The following is a 22,197-nucleotide window of genomic DNA, read 5'->3' on the forward strand; positions in this document are numbered from 1 at the left end:
AAACAGTGCAAACGATTAGTTTGTTGTATTTTTGAAACGACTAATTCGAGCGAAAACTAAAAACAACCTACCGGTACTCGGAGTCTACCACTTGACATGTCCAAACACCTGTGCCTTTCACGTGTTTTAGCCTTTTGTTTCTGTCACATTGTTTTGCAAATAGGCACTCCAAGTTTAGGCCGTTGCAGTGCTTTGCAGACGGATATTATTAAACACTGCTTAGAAATCGTAAATTTATTACCTAGTTATATTAGAGAAAGTTATTGCGCCAGACAATACTTAAACGTTAGTCTATAACTCTATATATGTCATCTTTATGTTGCATTAAAATGCCTGTGTATTTCAAAACAATTGCAATTGTTGCGTTTCAACCGACGTTTGTTCGATGAATGGCGTCACGCGTCACTACAAGCACGTTTTGCGCTTAGCTGAAAACATTTTGAAACCGAAGTAACTTGAACAATAATGATATTGTGACGTCATACAAAGGTCAAGGCCGGGGCTGTTCGGCACCCCCGTACTCTACACCAGTGTATGGAGTACTTTCTGCAAAATTGGTACAGCTCTCTGCGACCCCTCAAGTTTATTAGGCGACCCCTTCAGGGGTCGCGACCCCCAGTTTGGGAAGCCCTGCTTTAGGTGACCACCTTGTGTATGTTTCAGTCCACCTCTTAAAAGTTTAAAATACATATATATATGATTTTGATACCGCTTGACTTGGAATTGCCATTTTGCACAATTCTTAAAGATTTGACCATCTTTTTATGATGTCTATTAGCAATGTATGCTTATTGCATTCCAACAATATTGAGATTTTTTGTTGCCATGCAATGAATTATATTTACTACATATAATTTTCCTTCAAAAATATTGTAATTAATATTAGATAAAAACTAAGTGCAATGTAGCTAAATTTTCATAGTAATTTTGTCATTATTTTTATTCATTATGGGTCGTGCAAACCAGAAACAATTTGTCATACCTTACTTTCTTTAATAGCAACTGGTTCTGCAGCAGTATTGAGGTCTATAGCAGTCTTCCCACTACCTCCATAAATTACACTAAACTGGTCATTGCTGTCCTCCTTCCAAATAGTAATGCAAGTTGCCCTACAAACAATGCAACATTCAGCAGTTGTTAGACTTATATAAGCCACAAACATGAAAAACTTCATGGAAGGGGACCCATAATAACAAATCCAGTTGCGTTCATTTACCCATGTTCTCACATTTTACATACAGTATACCGTAGGTGCTATATCAAGCTGTATTTAATACCAGCCTTCAACTTTTACTACACTTTTCTGCAAAAATAAGTAATACTAGATTTGGTAATATATTTCTTCTAATCAATCAAAAGAATTTATCCAAAACACATTTAAATTCCCCCAGTTGGAAACATGCCTTGATAAGTTATTTACCTTTTCAAACACAACCACAGCATGGTAAGGGTCCGACAAACTTTTAACACTGAAAATTACAGAAGCTGATCAAGTCGAGCAGACAAGTAGCAGTAATCCTCTTCACCAACAACCATTCCCCATTCAAGTTCGGCCTCGTTCCTTCCAAGGTCACCTGACCTTAACCTCCAGAACCCCAATCAGACATCCACTGGAGGGCAGGTGCTGCGGGATATAAAAATTTCACATCATATTCTGCAACATTCAAATACCTTCATCAGGTTTTTATAACACTTTAAGCACATAGTACAGCACACACAAAAAAATAATGCAAAACGGCATTGTTTTATCAAAATTTCTGTTTTATAACTTACACTGGGTTGGCACTGTACCACTGGATCTAAATGTATTTTGCTTACACCACAAACAAACAGATCATATTTAATTTCATTTGACCCTAGAAAAAGTTTAAAGTTAAGTTGGCAATTGAATAAGTTTTCATATAAAAGTTTCAGTTTTTATAACTTACACTGGGTTGGTAGTGTACCACTAGAAGGAGCACTTGTGGTTGGGGAGGGTTGAAGTTGCTCACTTCGAGGTGCGATAGAATTAACAGGAGGGAGTGTTTGGAGTTTGGGGGAGCGTGTTTGTGTTGATGATCGGATCAACAACTGCAGACAAAACACAAAATAAACAGGAACCTGAGATCAAAGTAGGTTGCAATGTATTTTGCTCATACCACAAACACACAGATCATAACTAGAAGGGTGGCTTTCTGATATACTTCCATTTTATATATTCTATACGATATTTACCAATTTACTATACACATCATTTGATCCACACATATGATTGTTTTTGTAAACAAAAACTAATGGGTCCCCACACGCGTGTTTGTGCGGATTTACGGTAAACAAATGTTGCGGTGACTTTTAGATTTTTAAAAACAAATTTTTAGAAAGCATTAACCCAACAATAAAAAAATTGTTCGTATTCTTTTTGCACTATTATTGTCATATAATTACAAAAACATTAAAAAAGAACGAAACAAATACTTTAATTTAATCTCTTGCTTTGACCCAGATATTGTCGTACCATTGACCTGCAGTAACCTCTCAGGGTGCACACGCCAAACGACTGTTTGACCTATTGACACCGTTTTCAATAGACGCCGTCCTTACTGTTCAACAAAACCGTTTAACCTAATTTATACATGCCTTGAGTGTTGATTCCTAAATTGATAGCAAAAAAACACTACATTATGATGAAAGAAAGTTCTGAACTGTGTTAGTAATACCTACTAGTTGACCTTAAGTAACCCATGGTCATGCGGCGGCCAACCTGACAACGAGCATTTAAAAAAACACATTTATCTTGCAAAAATGTCAAGTTTGATTTTTCAACTTTATTTTGATTAACAAGTTTTGCTTGACATATACGAAACCGAAGCACGCTTATTAGGTTTAAATCACGTCATAGGTGTGAAACCTTCGCCAAAACTGAAAATGTGAGTGACAACTTAATAAAACGAAATAGCATTGCTGTGCAAAACAGCTGATTTCTAATCACCGAAACGACGTCTCGTAAAACGTCTGTCCGACGTCAAGCTGAGCCCTCCTGCTATCGTAAACCAGTGAGTTACTCTCTTGGGACTTCTGCCTACAGTGTCTTTCTTGACCAAACGAGCGTTAGACACATTTACGTTTTGGGGGCCTGTGGGTAAACCGCTGGGTAATTCGGGGTCAAACTTCTGGAGGATCAAGTTTGGATTAATAACTAACATATGTCCAAATTTGAATAAATTTGAAGCACTCTTTCTTTACCAAACCAGCGTTACAAACCAGCGTTAAAAATTTTACGTTTTCGGGGCCTGTGGGTGAACCCCTGGGTCATTCAGGGTCAAACTTCAGGAGGATCAAATTTTGGTTAATAACTAACATCTGACAAAATTTAAACAAATTTGAAGCACTCTTTCTTGACCAAACGCATATAACAAACCATGTTTTAAAAAAGTTGCATTTTGGGGGCCTGTGGGTGAACCACTGGGTAATTCGGGGTCAAACTTCAGGAGGATCAAATTTAGATTAATAACTAACATCTGTCCAAATTTGAATAAATTTGAAGCACTCTTTCTTGACCAAATGCGTTTAACAAACCAGCGTTAGACAGAAAAAAGAAAAAAAGAAAAAAGAAAAAAAAAATACGGACAAAAACAATATGTGTCCCTTCAGGGAAGGGGACCCATAATTAAAGAAACTGATTAAATATGCTCAAACAATAAAAATGTACAATTTTTGAGACCACATAAACATTTAAAGTCAATATTTGAATATGTAAAGTTTACATCAAAATACACTTCTTAGAGTTACAGATTTACCATGGGCATAAGTTCAACTTGTTTCAGGCCATGGACCAAATATCGTGGACCAGTCCATTGTTAAATAAGGAGAAAAAAACATCCAGCACAAGTATGTTGGCTTGAAATATATAACAAATAATAACAAAAGGCAATAACTTGGATAAGCTTTTTTCATACTGAATATTCAATAAATTAAATGCAACTAGTCTATTTCCAATTACACAAGAAATATATTTAACAGCCTGTGGACCACCCAAAAAGTCAACATGGACCACTCCATGGACCAACAGTTGAGAACCACTGCTATAGTCGATCACACTGATTAAAAAACAAACGATCACCCAGGATACAAAACTTTGGCAGCAAAAAAACAAACAATGCAAACCTTTCACACAATTTTCTGACAACTGATAAAGCTTTAAACCCACCTTTAAACTGGTCAGTTGCAAATACACTTGTAGTGGTGGTTTGGATGGTTGGCCAATCTGGTGGCAAAATTAGTCTTTTATCTGGCAACTGGTTCCACACAATAACTCCCAAATATTTTCATGCAATGCTTAAGTTGTTTCATAAAGTCTTCTTTGAAATCTCCACTAGAGATATGAGGCAGCTGGAATAAAAATAATTGTTAACTTTGGGTAACTCACAAAGCTGTTATATGTTTATGTGATCAATTCTTTGTTACATAATATGTTGGTACACATATTATATCACTAAGTTCACTAATTTAATCCTTATATATATGGTATGAAAAATAATGTGATTATAACAAGATTGTTGAAATGCATGTCAGCTTTGTAAGAGATTACCAGCTCGACCATTGCTTGGATTTACAGTATTGTGTCCCAGACCATTGCACTTCAACCGGGTATATATACTGTATACCCAAGTGTATACCACATCAAAACTAGGGTGTATGACAGAAGAACGGTATACAAAAGGAACACAGCTTAGGTCAGTGTTACTAAATATCACTATTGTGTTTTCATAAAATGCAGGAAGGCATCACATCATAACCTTTGTGAGAAAAAGTCAACACCACTTTATGTCTAAACTGAAAAAATGCAGTAACAAGCTAACCATTAAATCAACTTCTACTGTTTACACACTTTTGTTGCTAAAATTCCTGGGCCTAGTACAGATCTATACTAAAGACCACTTCTCACCTTTCAGATGGTGAAAAGTTAATAAGTTGGGCACCAGGGTGGGCAAATCACTGGATCTGCTTGAAGTGTTCCCCTCCCTATAAAGCAACTCTTTTAGCATGAAATGTGGCCAAGTATGATCCTTTAGGTGACCACCTTGTGTATGTTTCAGTCCACCTTTAAAAAGTTTGAAATACATATATGATTTTGATATACCCTTGCTCAACTTGGAAATGCCATTTTGCACAATACTTAAAGATTTGACAATCTTTTTTATGGTGTCTATTAGCAATGTATGCTTATTGCATTCCAATAGTATTGAGATTTTTGTGTTGGCATGCAATGAATTATCTTTGCTAAATATAAATTTTCATGAAAAAATGTTGTAATTAATATTAGATAAAAAGTAAATGCAACGTAACTAACTGTTTTCATGAAATTTTTGTCAATATTTTATTCATTATGGGGCCTGCAAACCAGAAATGGTTTGTCATACCTTCCTTTCTTCAATAGCAACTGGTTCTGCAGCAGTATTGAGGTATATAGCAGTCTTCTCACCACCATCATAAATTACACTAAACTGATCATTGCTGTCCTCCTCTTCCAAATAGTAATGCAAGTTGCCCTACAAACAATGCAACACTCAGCAGTTGTTAGACTTATATAAATCACAAACATGAAAAACTTCATGGAAGGGGACCCATAATAACAAATCCATTTGCTTTCATTTACCCATGTTCTCACATTTTACATACAGTATACAATATGCTATATTATTCTGTATTTAGTACCACCCTTCAACTTTGACACATTAAACAATTTTTTGCACAAAAATAAGTAATACTAGAGTGGGTAATAATTTCTGCTAATCAGTCAAAAGAATTTATCCAAAACACATCAAATTCCCCCAGTTGGGAACATGCCTTGATAAGTTATTTACCTTTTCAAACACAACCACAGCATGGTAAGGGTCCGACAAACTTTCAATCATGCAAATTTCTCAGAAGCTGATCGAGTCAAGCAAACAAGTAGCAGGAATCCTTGTCACCAATAATATCAACTCACCGCTAAAGTTTAGTTTTTTCTATTCCAAAGTCACCAGACCTTGACCTCCTAGACCCAATCAAACATCCACCGGAGGGCAGGTGCTGTGGAATAAACAACTTTTCACATCATATTCTGCAACATCCAAATACCTTCATCTGGTTTTTATAACACTTTATAGTACAGCACACAAAACAAGAATGAATGCAAAATGACATTTATATATCAAAATTTCTGTTTTATAACTTACACTGGGTTGGTAGTGTACCACTAGATGGAGCACTTGTGGTTGGGGAGGGTTGAAGTTGCTCACTTCGAGGTGCGATGAGATTAACAGGAGGGAGTGTTTGGAGTTTGGGGGAGCGTGATTGTGTTGATGATCGGATCAACAACTGCAGACAAAACACAAAATAAACAGGAACCTGAGATCAAAGTAGGTTGCAATGTATTTTGCTCATACCACAAACACACAGATCATAATTAAAGAAACTGATCAAATATGCTCAAACAATAAAAATGCACAATTTTTGAGACCACATAAACATTTAAAGTCAATATTTGAATATGTAAAGTTTACATCAAAATACACTTCTTAGAGTTACAGATTTACCACGGGCATAAGTTCAACTTGTTTCAGGCCATGGACCAAATATCGTGGACCAGTCCATTGTTAAATAAGGATAAAAAAACATTCAGCACAAGTATATTGACTTGAAATATATAACAAATAATAACAAAAGGCAATAACTTGGATAAGCTTTTTTGATATTGAATATTCAATAAATTATATGCAACTAGTCTGTTTCCAATTAAACAAGAAATATATTTAACAGCCTGTGGACCACCCAAAAAGTCAACATGAACTACTAGTGGTCCATGGACCAACAGTTGAGAACCACTGCTATAGTTGATCACACTGATTAAAAAACAAAGGACCACCCAGGATACAAAACTTTGGCAGCAAAAAAACAAACAATGCAAACCTTTCACACTATTTTCTGACAACTGATAAAGCTTTAAACCAACCTTCAAACTGGTCAGTTGCAAATACACATGGGTGGTTTGGACAGTTGGCCGATCTGGTGGCAAAATTGGTCTTTTACTGGCAACTGGTTCCAGATAACCACTCCCAAATATTTCCATGCAATTCTTAAGTTGTTTCATAAAGTCTTCTTGGAAATCTCCACTAGAGGGACAGAGCAGCTGGAATAAAAATAAATGTTAACTTTGGGGGAAACACAAGTAGGGAAAAAAACTTTTCGAAGATAACTCAGAAAGCTGTTATATGTTTATGCGATCAATTCTTTGTTACATAATATGTTGGTAAACATATTATATCACTAAGTTCACTAATTTAATCCTTATGTATATGGTATGAAAAGTAATGTGATTATAACAAGATTGTTGAAACACATGTCAGCTTTGTAAGAGATTACCAGCTCGACCATTGCTTGGATTTACAGTATTGTGTCCCAGACCATTGCACTTTAACTGGTTATGTATACTGTATACCCAAGTGTCTACCACATCAATACTAGGGTATACGACTGAGAAAGGTATGCAAAAGGAATACAGCTTAGGACAATTTTAGTAAAGGTCACTATTGTGTTTTTATGAAATGCACGGAGGCATCACATCGTGACCTTTGTGAGAACAAGTCAAAACCACTTTATCTCTAAACTGCTAAAACAAATGCAGTAACAAGCTAACCATTAAATCAACTCCTTACGTTTACACACTTTAGTTTGCTAGAATTCCTGGGCTTAGTGCAGAAGTGCACAAACTTTTTCCTGTGACGGCCACATTGCAAATCGTTTCTAATGGCACCTGATAGGCCAGTTTGATTTCCAACTTGTTTGGTAGATTAGGCTGGACAGTCTAGCGATCAGTCTTAACTGTTTGCAATGTCACCATCTATATTGTGATTCTAATAATGCCTGTTGTCGCATTATTTGCATCCATAATGGGCTTACATAAAGTCTGAAGCATATGGCTTCTGGGCTGTTAATAGCTTTTTAAGCCCCACAAAACTAATTCAAACCAGTTTTGAAATCAAAATATTAAAAACAATTTTGTTTATGTCATAAGCGCCAATACACGTATTTGAGTTTACAGTCGTAGGTTGTGCACTACTGGCCTAGTACAACAATAATACAATCACTTGGCCAAGCAAGTAACTGTTAGTTATTTTTTCACTTTTTGTATACAATTAAAATTTGCCATTTATGAAATAAACAAATATGTGGGGAAATGTAAAAGGTGTAAACAGGAAAATAAGGTTGAAAGCACTGACCTAGACTAACTACTATACTGTATTTTTAAACCACCAGTTTTACTTACTTAAAGGAAGGGGGGCAATCAGGGGGAAACCCCATTTTAAGTCACCAAACTTTACTAGGTTGAAGTTGGGAAATCCATGTTTTATTTCAGCTCCAAACTGCCAAGTGTTGATAAACTTCATGATGGAAATCATACCTTCAACAGAATTGTTTATTAGAGCAGGAGTGTAGAACATACAGAAACATGAGGAACAAGCTATCCTATACAATAAAATAGATGTACAAACTACATCATCCAATATCCTTTAGCATCATCAGACTGTTAAAAAAATAGTGAAAAATACGCCTAATTCTCTTGTAATTTCTAGTTGTATTCACGCCATTTTTGTCCAAAGTCTGTTTTAAAACAGTTAAATTTCACCATTTGAAAACCTTGATAGTATTGTAAACACTGACAAATTGATAAGTCAATTTTATGATTATTCACTTTTAACTTTATAGCCTCTTAGCCATAGAGTATCTAAATACCTACGCCCCCAGGGCAAACAGCGGAAAAAAGGCTCCAGCAAACACACAAAACATCGCATATCTCCAGTTCTAGTACAGGTAGAAAGGTGAAATTTCACACCTGCACTAAGTCGAACATGCAGAATTTAAAAATGCAAAAAAAATTTTTTTGCCACAAAATTAAAAAAATTGATTTTGGTAACTTAAACTAAAACGGGAAAAATGAAATATTGCTCATTTTTTTTGGAAAAGCTTTACGTTTCTGAAAATCTAAGTGATATGCGCCAAACTTCGGGGCGGCTGGTTAAAAAAATGCAATTTATTTGAAAAATTTTAGGACGTAAAAAGGTGGCAGTTTAGGTTTGGCGCTCAAATTTTGGGGTCAAATCTCAACAGAATTGAATGAAACTTGCAGGAAATGCAAATAAGGGTCAAGACTTTGCACAGAAAAAATATCTACTTAAAAATACCTAATGGAAAAAAATGATAACTGATTAAATGTTATTACTGCCAAATTACATTTTGGAATAAGTACGATCTTCAGTTTATCTTTAAAAAACGCAAGAAATTGACACTTAAATGCAATGAATCACACACATAAGCAATTATGAGGTATTTAGGCTACTATATTGTAAAAATCAAAAGAAAACATTGATTCTGAGCGAAATCGTTATTTTAACTTCGGGGCCACTGCTCCTAATATTCACTTGAAGTTCATAACTCGCTCATATTGCCGCCGTCCCGCTCGCCAGCAAACAATGACGCGCGACCGATCAAAATCGTCAAAAAGGGTTCACTTTCGACCTCATTATCTCGCGAACCAAACAAGGCTGAACAGAAAAATTCGCACACAATACTTTTCAAGAAATTAACAAGCCAACGATGGCACTCGCTTGAAAAATAATCAAAACCAAAAATATTAATACGCTTATGAATATGACTGCTTAATGCTCATTACTACGTTTCGCGGGATAAAAGCCACTGCCATATTCTTTTTCTGCAGAGCATGCCGTTTTCAAAAAGCCCTAAATCGTTATTTTAACTTCGGGGCCACTGCTCCTAATATTCACTTGAAGTTCATAACTCGCTCATATTGCCGCCGTCCCGCTCGCCAGCAAACAATGACGCGCGACCGATCAAAATCGTCAAAAAGGGTTCACTTTCGACCTCAATATCTCGCGAACCAAACAAGGCTGAACAGAAAAATTCGCACACAATACTTTTCAAGGAATTAACAAGCCAACGATGGCACTCGCTTGAAAAATAATCAAAACCAAAAATATTAATACGCTTATGAATATGACTGCTTAATGCTCATTACTACGTTTCGCGGGATAAAAGCCACTGCCATATTCTTTTTCTGCAGAGCATGCCGTTTTCAAAAAGCCCTAAATCGTTATTTTAACTTCGGGGCCACTGCTCCTAATATTCACTTGAAGTTCATAACTCGCGCATATTGCCGCCGTCCCGCTCGCCAGCAAACAATGACGCGCGACCGATCAAAATCGTCAAAAAGGGTTCACTTTCGACCTCAATATCTCGCGAACCAAACAAGGCTGAACAGAAAAATTTCCACACAATACTTTTCAAGGAATTAACAAGCCAACGATGGCACTCGCTTGAAAAATAATCAAAACCAAAAATATTAATACGCTTATGAATATGACTGCTTAATGCTCATTACTACGTTTCGCGGGATAAAAGCCACTGCCATATTCTTTTTCTGCAGAGCATGCCGTTTTCAAAAAGCCCTAAATCGTTATTTTAACTTCGGGGCCACTGCTCCTAATATTCACTTGAAGTTCATAACTCGCGCATATTGCCGCCGTCCCGCTCGCCAGCAAACAATGACGCGCGACCGATCAAAATCGTCAAAAAGGGTTCACTTTCGACCTCAATATCTCGCGAACCAAACAAGGCTGAACAGAAAAATTTCCACACAATACTTTTCAAGGAATTAACAAGCCAACGATGGCACTCGCTTGAAAAATAATCAAAACCAAAAATATTAATACGCTTATGAATATGACTGCTTAATGCTCATTACTACGTTTCGCGGGATAAAAGCCACTGCCATATTCTTTTTCTGCAGAGCATGCCGTTTTCAAAAAGCCCTAAATCGTTATTTTAACTTCGGGGCCACTGCTCCTAATATTCACTTGAAGTTCATAACTCGCGCATATTGCCGCCGTCCCGCTCGCCAGCAAACAATGACGCGCGACCGATCAAAATCGTCAAAAAGGGTTCACTTTCGACCTCAATATCTCGCGAACCAAACAAGGCTGAACAGAAAAATTCGCACACAATACTTTTCAAGGAATTAACAAGCCAACGATGGCACTCGCTTGAAAAATAATCAAAACCAAAAATATTAATACGCTTATGAATATGACTGCTTAATGCTCATTACTACGTTTCGCGGGATAAAAGCCACTGACATATTCTTTTTCTGCAGAGCATGCCGTTTTCAAAAAGCCCTAAATCGTTATTTTAACTTCGGGGCCACTGCTCCTAATATTCACTTGAAGTTCATAACTCGCGCATATTGCCGCCGTCCCGCTCGCCAGCAAACAATGACGCGCGACCGATCAAAATCGTCAAAAAGGGTTCACTTTCGACCTCAATATCTCGCGAACCAAACAAGGCTGAACAGAAAAATTTCCACACAATACTTTTCAAGGAATTAACAAGCCAACGATGGCACTCGCTTGAAAAATAATCAAAACCAAAAATATTAATACGCTTATGAATATGACTGCTTAATGCTCATTACTACGTTTCGCGGGATAAAAGCCACTGACATATTCTTTTTCTGCAGAGCATGCCGTTTTCAAAAAGCCCTAAATCGTTATTTTAACTTCGGGGCCACTGCTCCTAATATTCACTTGAAGTTCATAACTCGCGCATATTGCCGCCGTCCCGCTCGCCAGCAAACAATGACGCGCGACCGATCAAAATCGTCAAAAAGGGTTCACTTTCGACCTCAATATCTCGCGAACCAAACAAGGCTGAACAGAAAAATTTCCACACAATACTTTTCAAGGAATTAACAAGCCAACGATGGCACTCGCTTGAAAAATAATCAAAACCAAAAATATTAATACGCTTATGAATATGACTGCTTAATGCTCATTACTACGTTTCGCGGGATAAAAGCCACTGCCATATTCTTTTTCTGCAGAGCATGCCGTTTTCAAAAAGCCCTAAATCGTTATTTTAACTTCGGGGCCACTGCTCCTAATATTCACTTGAAGTTCATAACTCGCGCATATTGCCGCCGTCCCGCTCGCCAGCAAACAATGACGCGCGACCGATCAAAATGGACTAAACATTTTTTTATAGTCTCATATTTTAGTTTAAAACTCATAAATTGTATATTTCGACTTGTTTTTGTGCAAGTTAGGACTTGTTTTTCTGGGTCAAAGTTGTTTACTTGCACCTTGACTGAACGTGCGCTGCGTGAGGCGATACCTGCGACGCGCGGTTCTTCTGTTCCGCATCTCCGTACTCCGAGGCGGTCAAAGTCTCTTAATCACGGGCTCGAGCGTTATCTTAAGGACAATGGTATATATTCACTAAGCAAACAAACAGACGTTCTATTCTCTTTGAGAACTATCCTCTTGCGGAACGAATTCTTGTCAGTTGGAAGCTTATTGTTTGAAACATTTCTTTTGTTACTTTACTTACTTGTGAAGCAAACAAACAACTTTGAAATGATGAGTGAAGCTCGCAACTTTCGTAAGGTAAGTGCTATATACAATGTTCAGTGTTTTATTTTGTAACTCCAATCTCTACTGAGAAGAAAGAAAAGCTTTTGCAGTGTAGCGTCAGGTTTTTATTTACTGGGTTTTTACAAAATGTAGTTGCGTTCGAAGAAGTTTTTTGTTTTGTTCGTTTTGAATGTAGTGCTTGTAGATGGTTTTTCAGAAGTAGCAAGAAAGCAAAACTTTTTATTTTGCACTAATTTATTCATGAAGAGGTACATTGTTTTATGATGTAGGGTTTTTAGTTAACGTCAGTGCTAAAAAATCCGTTGTTGTGTTTGTCCAATGGAAAGGGTTTAGTTGCCGCAGTGGAAAGTGTGGGTTAGCTGTTGGAAAGTGTTTTGTTGCCGTTCAGTGGAAAGTGTTGTTTAGCTTTTGGAAAGTAGAAAATATTGTTCAGGTGGCGTGTCAATGGAAGCGTTGTTTAGCTGTTGGAAAGTGTTTTGTTGCCGTTCAGTGGAAAGTGTTGTTTAGCTTTTGGAAAGTAGAAAATATTGTGTAATTGGCGTCTCATTGAAAGTGTTGTTTAGCTGTTGGAAAGTGTTTTGTTGCCGTTCAGTGGAAAGTGTTGTTTAGTTGTTGGAAAGTAGAAAATATTGTTCAGGTGGCGTGTCAATGGAAGCGTTGTTTAGCTGTTGGAAAGTGTTTTGTTGCCGTTTAGTGGAAAGTGTTGTTTAGCTTTTGGAAAGTAGAAAATATTGTTCAGGTGGCGTGTCAATGGAAGCGTTGTTTAGCTGTTGGAAAGTGTTTTGTTGCCGTTCAGTGGAAAGTGTTGTTTAGCTTTTGGAAAGTAGAAAATATTGTGTAATTGGCGTCTCATTGAAAGTGTTGTTTAGCTGTTGGAAAGTGTTTTGTTGCCGTTCAGTGGAAAGTGTTGTTTAGTTGTTGGAAAGTAGAAAATATTGTTCAGGTGGCGTGTCAATGGAAGCGTTGTTTAGCTGTTGGAAAGTGTTTTGTTGCCGTTCAGTGGAAAGTGTTGTTTAGCTGTTGGAAAGTAGAAAATATTGTTCAGGTGGCGTGTCAATGGAAGCGTTGTTTAGCTGTTGGAAAGTGTTTTGTTGCCGTTCAGTGGAAAGTGTTGTTTAGCTGTTGGAAAGTAGAAAATATTGTTCAGGTGGCGTGTCAATGGAAGCGTTGTTTAGCTGTTGGAAAGTGTTTTGTTGCCGTTCAGTGGAAAGTGTTGTTTAGCTGTTGGAAAGTAGAAAATATTGTGTAATTGGCGTCTCATTGAAAGTGTTGTTTAGCTGTTGGAAAGTGTTTTGTTGCCGTTCAGTGGAAAGTGTTGTTTAGCTTTTGGAAAGTAGAAAATATTGTTCAGGTGGCGTGTCAATGGAAGCGTTGTTTAGCTGTTGGAAAGTGTTTTGTTGCCGTTTAGTGGAAAGTGTTGTTTAGCTTTTGGAAAGTAGAAAATATTGTTCAGGTGGCGTGTCAATGGAAGCGTTGTTTAGCTGTTGGAAAGTGTTTTGTTGCCGTTTAGTGGAAAGTGTTGTTTAGCTTTTGGAAAGTAGAAAATATTGTTCAGGTGGCGTGTCAATGGAAGCGTTGTTTAGCTGTTGGAAAGTGTTTTGTTGCCGTTCAGTGGAAAGTGTTGTTTAGTTGTTGGAAAGTAGAAAATATTGTTCAGGTGGCGTGTCAATGGAAGCGTTGTTTAGCTGTTGGAAAGTGTTTTGTTGCCGTTCAGTGGAAAGTGTTGTTTAGCTGTTGGAAAGTAGAAAATATTGTTCAGGTGGCGTGTCAATGGAAGCGTTGTTTAGCTGTTGGAAAGTGTTTTGTTGCCGTTCAGTGGAAAGTGTTGTTTAGTTGTTGGAAAGTAGAAAATATTGTTCAGGTGGCGTGTCAATGGAAGCGTTGTTTAGCTGTTGGAAAGTGTTTTGTTGCCGTTCAGTGGAAAGTGTTGTTTAGCTGTTGGAAAGTAGAAAATATTGTGTAATTGGCGTCTCATTGAAAGTGTTGTTTAGCTGTTGGAAAGTGTTTTGTTGCCGTTCAGTGGAAAGTGTTGTTTAGTTGTTGGAAAGTAGAAAATATTGTGTAATTGGCGTCTCATTGAAAGTGTTGTTTAGCTGTTGGAAAGTGTTTTGTTGCCGTTCAGTGGAAAGTGTTGTTTAGCTTTTGGAAAGTAGAAAATATTGTGTAATTGGCGTCTCATTGAAAGTGTTGTTTAGCTGTTGGAAAGTGTAGCAGACATTTTGCATCATATGACGATTCTTTTTACAGCAAGAGACACAAAGCAAGCAGAACAGAGTTGGCAGTATTTGAAACAAAAAATTGCACGTGAAACTATTCAAAAGAACGGTAAAAATGAAACAGAAGAAAGAGAAACCATTGAATTTGAGGCAGATCAAGTGGAGGGCAATCCGTTTACTGATTATTTTGGTGAGGTTATTGAAAAGGCAAAATTGTGTGTTTTAAACAGTGGGCAGGATAACGAATTTTATTGTCCTGAATTAATGAAAAAGTTTATCAAATACACACTTCCCAAACTCGCCTTGTGGTCAAGTTTGATGCTTGGGAATGTTGGTCGACACGGTGAAACTCAGGTTTATAAAGGTTATTCTGATTTTTACAATGAAGTGCAGAAAAGAACTGAGCAGAATTTTACCAAAGACAATCGAACGCAAGGCATTATGGAAAAAAGTCAACAGGAATTGAAAAGGACTAGGTGTCAAGAAAGAATATTTAAAGGCTTACATGAGTTTGCACAAGTTTATGCAGACAGTCATCTTGGGTTGGTTCGCGAGTACAAAGATGGTATAAGGATAGGCGAAAAGAGAAAGCGAAAACAAACAGCATCAAGGGAAGCTGAAGAAAAGTGGCAAAAACGAAGTAGGCTCACAGCTCCAGACAAAAGCATGGGAAAGTATATGCAATCACCCGCAGTGTCTCTGCGGGACTGCTTAGGCTCGACAGTTCAGCGCAAGGACGATGCAAAGAAGAGAAATCAGCGTCAATTAACAAAAGGTTTATGTGAGCACGAACAATCAGGTTTAGCTCGGCGCTGTTGTGCAACAAAGTGGGAAACAAAGTTTTCTTTAACGTCAGATGACTTGGTGGGTGTAAAAAGGAAAAAATATTGGCTTGGTGATAATCATATAGACTCAGCAATGAACATTCTATCTGAGCAGTTTCCTCATATTGGAGGCTTGCAAAGTTGTTTCGACTCCTTTGAGATTCCAGTTTACTGCAAGTGTAGGTTAGCTGACAACAAGCAGCTTTATACTGAATGCGACAGATGTAAGGAATGGTACCACCCTGGCTGTGTAAAGGTAACATTTCCAAATAATGTTTGTGACAAAAATGTAGTTTGGTACTGTGACAAATGCAGTGCACAAAACGTTTAAACAAAATTGATTATTTAATAGTTAATATTTCATATTAAATATTATCAGTCATATTAAATATTATCAGAAATTTTTGTTAAGGAAAAAGAGAAACAAAAAACATAGTAATGACTCTCAAATGGTCCGGCCTTCACGAGTTGAGCCAGTCGTACTTCGGAAAACCGGAGGTAATCATCGATCTGGCTCCGGCGAGAGTCGCGAGTACCTCGTTACTCGAGAGAAACCAACGGACATGTACTGCGCAACCAAAGAGTATTGTGTGCAAATTTTTCTGTTCAGCCTTGTTTGGTTCGCGAGATATTGAGGTCGAAAGTGAACCCTTTTTGACGATTTTGATCGGTCGCGCGTCATTGTTTGCTGGCGAGCGGGACGGCGGCAATATGCGCGAGTTATGAACTTCAAGTGAATATTAGGAGCAGTGGCCCCGAAGTTAAAATAACGATTTAGGGCTTTTTGAAAACGGCATGCTCTGCAGAAAAAGAATATGGCAGTGGCTTTTATCCCGCGAAACGTAGTAATGAGCATTAAGCAGTCATATTCATAAGCGTATTAATATTTTTGGTTTTGATTATTTTTCAAGCGAGTGCCATCGTTGGCTTGTTAATTCCTTGAAAAGTATTGTGTGGAAATTTTTCTGTTCAGCCTTGTTTGGTTCGCGAGATATTGAGGTCGAAAGTGAACCCTTTTTGACGATTTTGATCGGTCGCGCGTCATTGTTTGCTGGCGAGCGGGACGGCGGCAATATGCGCGAGTTATGAACTTCAAGTGAATATTAGGAGCAGTGGCCCCGAAGTTAAAATAACGATTTAGGGCTTTTTGAAAACGGCATGCTCTGCAGAAAAAGAATATGTCAGTGGCTTTTATCCCGCGAAACGTAGTAATGAGCATTAAGCAGTCATATTCATAAGCGTATTAATATTTTTGGTTTTGATTATTTTTCAAGCGAGTGCCATCGTTGGCTTGTTAATTCCTTGAAAAGTATTGTGTGCGAATTTTTCTGTTCAGCCTTGTTTGGTTCGCGAGATATTGAGGTCGAAAGTGAACCCTTTTTGACGATTTTGATCGGTCGCGCGTCATTGTTTGCTGGCGAGCGGGACGGCGGCAATATGCGCGAGTTATGAACTTCAAGTGAATATTAGGAGCAGTGGCCCCGAAGTTAAAATAACGATTTAGGGCTTTTTGAAAACGGCATGCTCTGCAGAAAAAGAATATGTCAGTGGCTTTTATCCCGCGAAACGTAGTAATGAGCATTAAGCAGTCATATTCATAAGCGTATTAATATTTTTGGTTTTGATTATTTTTCAAGCGAGTGCCATCGTTGGCTTGTTAATTTCTTGAAAAGTATTGTGTGCGAATTTTTCTGTTCAGCCTTGTTTGGTTCGCGAGATATTGAGGTCGAAAGTGAACCCTTTTTGACGATTTTGATCGGTCGCGCGTCATTGTTTGCTGGCGAGCGGGACGGCGGCAATATGCGCGAGTTATGAACTTCAAGTGAATATTAGGAGCAGTGGCCCCGAAGTTAAAATAACGATTTAGGGCTTTTTGAAAACGGCATGCTCTGCAGAAAAAGAATATGGCAGTGGCTTTTATCCCGCGAAACGTAGTAATGAGCATTAAGCAGTCATATTCATAAGCGTATTAATATTTTTGGTTTTGATTATTTTTCAAGCGAGTGCCATCGTTGGCTTGTTAATTCCTTGAAAAGTATTGTGTGGAAATTTTTCTGTTCAGCCTTGTTTGGTTCGCGAGATATTGAGGTCGAAAGTGAACCCTTTTTGACGATTTTGATCGGTCGCGCGTCATTGTTTGCTGGCGAGCGGGACGGCGGCAATATGCGCGAGTTATGAACTTCAAGTGAATATTAGGAGCAGTGGCCCCGAAGTTAAAATAACGATTTAGGGCTTTTTGAAAACGGCATGCTCTGCAGAAAAAGAATATGTCAGTGGCTTTTATCCCGCGAAACGTAGTAATGAGCATTAAGCAGTCATATTCATAAGCGTATTAATATTTTTGGTTTTGATTATTTTTCAAGCGAGTGCCATCGTTGGCTTGTTAATTCCTTGAAAAGTATTGTGTGGAAATTTTTCTGTTCAGCCTTGTTTGGTTCGCGAGATATTGAGGTCGAAAGTGAACCCTTTTTGACGATTTTGATCGGTCGCGCGTCATTGTTTGCTGGCGAGCGGGACGGCGGCAATATGCGCGAGTTATGAACTTCAAGTGAATATTAGGAGCAGTGGCCCCGAAGTTAAAATAACGATTTAGGGCTTTTTGAAAACGGCATGCTCTGCAGAAAAAGAATATGTCAGTGGCTTTTATCCCGCGAAACGTAGTAATGAGCATTAAGCAGTCATATTCATAAGCGTATTAATATTTTTGGTTTTGATTATTTTTCAAGCGAGTGCCATCGTTGGCTTGTTAATTTCTTGAAAAGTATTGTGTGCGAATTTTTCTGTTCAGCCTTGTTTGGTTCGCGAGATAATGAGGTCGAAAGTGAACCCTTTTTGACGATTTTGATCGGTCGCGCGTCATTGTTTGCTGGCGAGCGGGACGGCGGCAATATGAGCGAGTTATGAACTTCAAGTGAATATTAGGAGCAGTGGCCCCGAAGTTAAAATAACGATTTAGGGCTTTTTGAAAACGGCATGCTCTGCAGAAAAAGAATATGGCAGTGGCTTTTATCCCGCGAAACGTAGTAATGAGCATTAAGCAGTCATATTCATAAGCGTATTAATATTTTTGGTTTTGATTATTTTTCAAGCGAGTGCCATCGTTGGCTTGTTAATTCCTTGAAAAGTATTGTGTGGAAATTTTTCTGTTCAGCCTTGTTTGGATCGCGAGATATTGAGGTCGAAAGTGAACCCTTTTTGACGATTTTGATTGGTCGCGCGTCATTGTTTGCTGGCGAGCGGGACGGCGGCAATATGCGCGAGTTATGAACTTCAAGTGAATATTAGGAGCAGTGGCCCCGAAGTTAAAATGATGATTTAGGGCTTTTTGAAAACGGCATGCTCTGCAGAAAAAGAATATGTTAGTGGCTTTTTTCCCGTTTGAACACAATAGCTAAAAATCCGCCTCAAAGTAGGTCAAGGGTTGGTCGTTATGGCAATATTCAGTTTCGTATGATTAATATTTCGCTCAGAATCAATGTTTTCTTTTGATTTTTACAATATAGTAGCCTAAATACCTCATAATTGCATATGTGTGTGATTCATTGCATTTAAGTGTCAATTTCTTGCGTTTTTTAAAGATAAACTGAAGATCGTACTTATTCCAAAATGTAATTTGGCAGTAATAACATTTAATCAGTTATCATTTTTTTCCATTAGGTATTTTTAAGTAGATATTTTTTCTGTGCAAAGTCTTGACCCTTATTTGCATTTCCTGCAAGTTTCATTCAATTCTGTTGAGATTTGACCCCAAAATTTGAGCGCCAAACCTAAACTGCCACCTTTTTACGTCCTAAAATTTTTCAAATAAATTGCATTTTTTTAACCAGCCGCCCCGAAGTTTGGCGCATATCACTTAGATTTTCAGAAACGTAAAGCTTTTCCAAAAAAAATGAGCAATATTTTATTTTTCCCGTTTTAGTTTAAGTTACCAAAATCGGGATATTTCGGCCCAAAATTTTTTTAATTTTGTGGCAAAAAAATTTTTTTTGCATTTTTAAATTCTGCATGTTCGACTTAGTGCAGGTGTGAAATTTCACCTTTCTACCTGTACTAGAACTGGAGATATGCGATGTTTTGTGTGTTTGCTGGAGCCTTTTTTCCGCTGTTTGCCCTGGGGGCGTAGGTTATCTAAATGACCATTTGATAAACTTTAAGGGTAGCTTACAATCCGTTCTTTTTGTTAACAATGTTTTTTTCCAAAATCATACACTCTGCATTTACTTGACTATCGCTTGTTAAGGTGTTAACAAAATAATGTAAACCACACTCAATTGGAAGCTGGATTTTAAGATGTTACACTTCATAAATTAATATGCTTGTCATGTTCAAGTGCACATGAGCAAAATAAAATTCGATACTTAAAAGTTTAATAACACTGCTTTATCTTGCTGCATAGTACAACTATTTCTTAACAATTGTTATGAAAGCAAACAATTGCACCCAGCAGAGAGTATGTTGACATGTAAATTAAAAAGCATAACTGCAGACATAATGTTGGTATGATAACATAATGTAAGCAGCCCTTGATTGTAAGCTGCACAAAGATCAGGGTAAAAAACTTTATAAGCAGCGACTTACAACAACACAGTAATTTAAGTAATGTTTTACAAGTTTATATCACCTTATAACTTGAAAGGCACATTGTAATAAACATATAGAAAACATTCTTACTGGTGTTTGGCAAAATTGACCTGCAGTAACCCCTCGTCGTGCGGTGGCCAAGCTCGCATTGGCCTCGGGACAAGTACAAAGTTTGCATTCATTTTCTGACAGAAACAAAACATTTGAAATGAACTAAAAACTCCCGTCAAAACTTATTACTTAAACCACAGAACTCAATGCTTAAAGCTTAAACACTGCGTGTTACAAACTGCATAACTAACTAATATGTTTTTCAACATAAAAACACTGAATATTATTTAAAGGTGCAACTTATGCCGCTACATATTTTGTGACGATGCAAATTAATTTCACTCCGTTGTCTGGCATGATTTTGACTATCTCAGGTTCCTTTAAGCTAGATGCATGCGCAACAAATAAGACAGCTAGTGATCCAAATACAGGGCTATATCTAACCATTTTACGAAAAACGAAAGTGTGTTTAAAGTGAATGACAAACAAAAGAAAACATGTCTATTCATTACTTTAAGCCTAATTATAGTTAGTTTTTCATCTTCTGTTTTGTTCTGGTGTTGCCTCTTAACCCTTTGTTTGTGCAAAGTTTCAGTTTTTGCCAATAATGAAGCGAAATTGTGTTATTTTATGTAATTTGATACTGTGCTCACATAGTTACATTCGGTGTATTCTTGTAAACCAAGTTAAGTCAAATTTAACGTGCTTAAATTGCACATTGTGTGTTCTGCGCTGGGATCGTAAAGGACCGCACAAACCAATAAATCCTTGCAACACAAACGCAGACCCTTGGTTGTCAATAGTAAACGAAATGAACTTCCTGAAGTTGAAAATCCCTGCTTTCAAGAAACTTGCTGGATGTAAGGAAGTTTATTTGGCTGAACGCACTTCCTTAATGAATAAGGTTTATTGAATTCGATTACATCGCATATGAACAAGAGGGTAAATGCCGGCCTAATGCTTTGGAAATTTATAACAAAGCCTCAAAGAAAGGCCGTGTTTGCTTAGCACACAACCGAGCCATTGCAAACCGAGACCGAGCCACAGAGCCGAGCCTTAGCACACGACCTGAGCTTTTAACAAACATTGAACGGTAGCAAGTACACACAAACATTACTCTGTTCGCTCAGCGAGTTTATAACAGCAGCATTTAATGATTTACCAGTGTTTTGTGCGCTTGATTTGCACCTTGAGTGTTACCAGGCTAAAGTTGTTGAAAGCCCTGGTGTCGTACTTCAGTGGTACATCCTGGCTTTTGAAGCGAATTGAAGCGTGTCTTAACACAGGTTTACACTTTACAGACGAGCAAGGGCGTTTTTATATTCGGCGGCAAACAATAATGTGACTTGGCACTTACCTGGGGTTGTTTCAGAAATTCAAGACAAAATAATTTAGCTGCTTTAGTTAACTATGTCAGGTTTTATAAGATTTTGTGTCAACTTTGTTTCTGCTTATTATTTTGTTAAGCGATGTAATTGTTTGCACGTTTGTTTTACAATTTGCAAATTAACATTTAATCTTGTCATAGTATAGGCTAGATCTAAAGGCAAATAACATGGGAAAGTCAAGATAGTAATAGTCAAATCTTACACAGTGACATAACCTGTACGAAACAGTGGTTTTGAAATATGTATTCAAGCAAATTTGTTGCAAATACGGTGGGCTTGTGTCTATGTTTTGCAAACCGCCTTTTTTGTTGAAACATTTGTGGGAAGTTGTTACACTCTAATGGTAAAAAGTAACATCATATTTCGCAGGCTGTCAATATTTTAGACTGGAGGTCAAGTTAATGAACAGGATTTTAAACAAAGGTTTATTAATGAACAGGATTTTAAACAAAGGTTCAAGTTTGTTCATATGACAGCTGTCAGTTTGTTGGTATGACAGTACATTGCGCAACAGAACCATGAGGTTTTGATGTGAAACAAATATAAATGTGTCTGGCCAGTATTATCTTGCAGTATAACACTAACAAACTGTCGTCGTCAAGATTTGACACTCATTAACTTAATCAGTTGCTATAACGTTGAAGCTAATTAACGGTGCTTTACAATTTTTAAG

General features: G+C 37.5%; 1 protein-coding gene across 13 annotated transcripts in view; it reads right to left on the reverse strand.

Annotated features, from left to right (window-relative positions):
* Positions 1 to 21,021, reverse strand: part of LOC145228573 (eukaryotic translation initiation factor 3 subunit B-like) — a 30,996-nt gene extending 9,975 nt beyond the window's left edge. The window contains exons 1-8 of one of the 13 annotated variants that reach the window (XM_080093684.1): positions 6,198 to 6,266; positions 5,844 to 6,051; positions 4,925 to 5,080; positions 4,187 to 4,368; positions 1,929 to 2,070; positions 1,421 to 1,624; positions 983 to 1,109; positions 640 to 670 (exon numbers count right to left, since the gene is read on the reverse strand). In XM_080093684.1, the coding sequence (XP_079949810.1) occupies positions 640 to 670; positions 983 to 1,109; positions 1,421 to 1,443 (181 nt within the window). In that variant the 5' untranslated portion in view covers positions 1,444 to 1,624; positions 1,929 to 2,070; positions 4,187 to 4,368; ... (1 more) ...; positions 5,844 to 6,051; positions 6,198 to 6,266. Of the gene's footprint in view, positions 1 to 639; positions 671 to 982; positions 1,110 to 1,420; positions 1,625 to 1,928; positions 2,071 to 4,186; positions 4,369 to 4,924; positions 5,081 to 5,399; positions 5,529 to 5,843; positions 6,083 to 6,197; positions 6,370 to 6,973; positions 7,151 to 8,287; positions 8,423 to 8,509; positions 8,533 to 20,175 lie in introns of those variants that run through there. The other 12 variants (XM_080093686.1, XM_080093687.1, XM_080093685.1 and 9 more) reach the window with 12 other exon arrangements.
* Positions 21,022 to 22,197: the final 1,176 nt, after the last annotated feature.

Source organism: Phallusia mammillata, chromosome 5 (assembly GCF_965637545.1).
Source record: "Phallusia mammillata chromosome 5, kaPhaMamm4.hap1.1, whole genome shotgun sequence".
NCBI lineage: Eukaryota > Metazoa > Chordata > Ascidiacea > Phlebobranchia > Ascidiidae > Phallusia > Phallusia mammillata.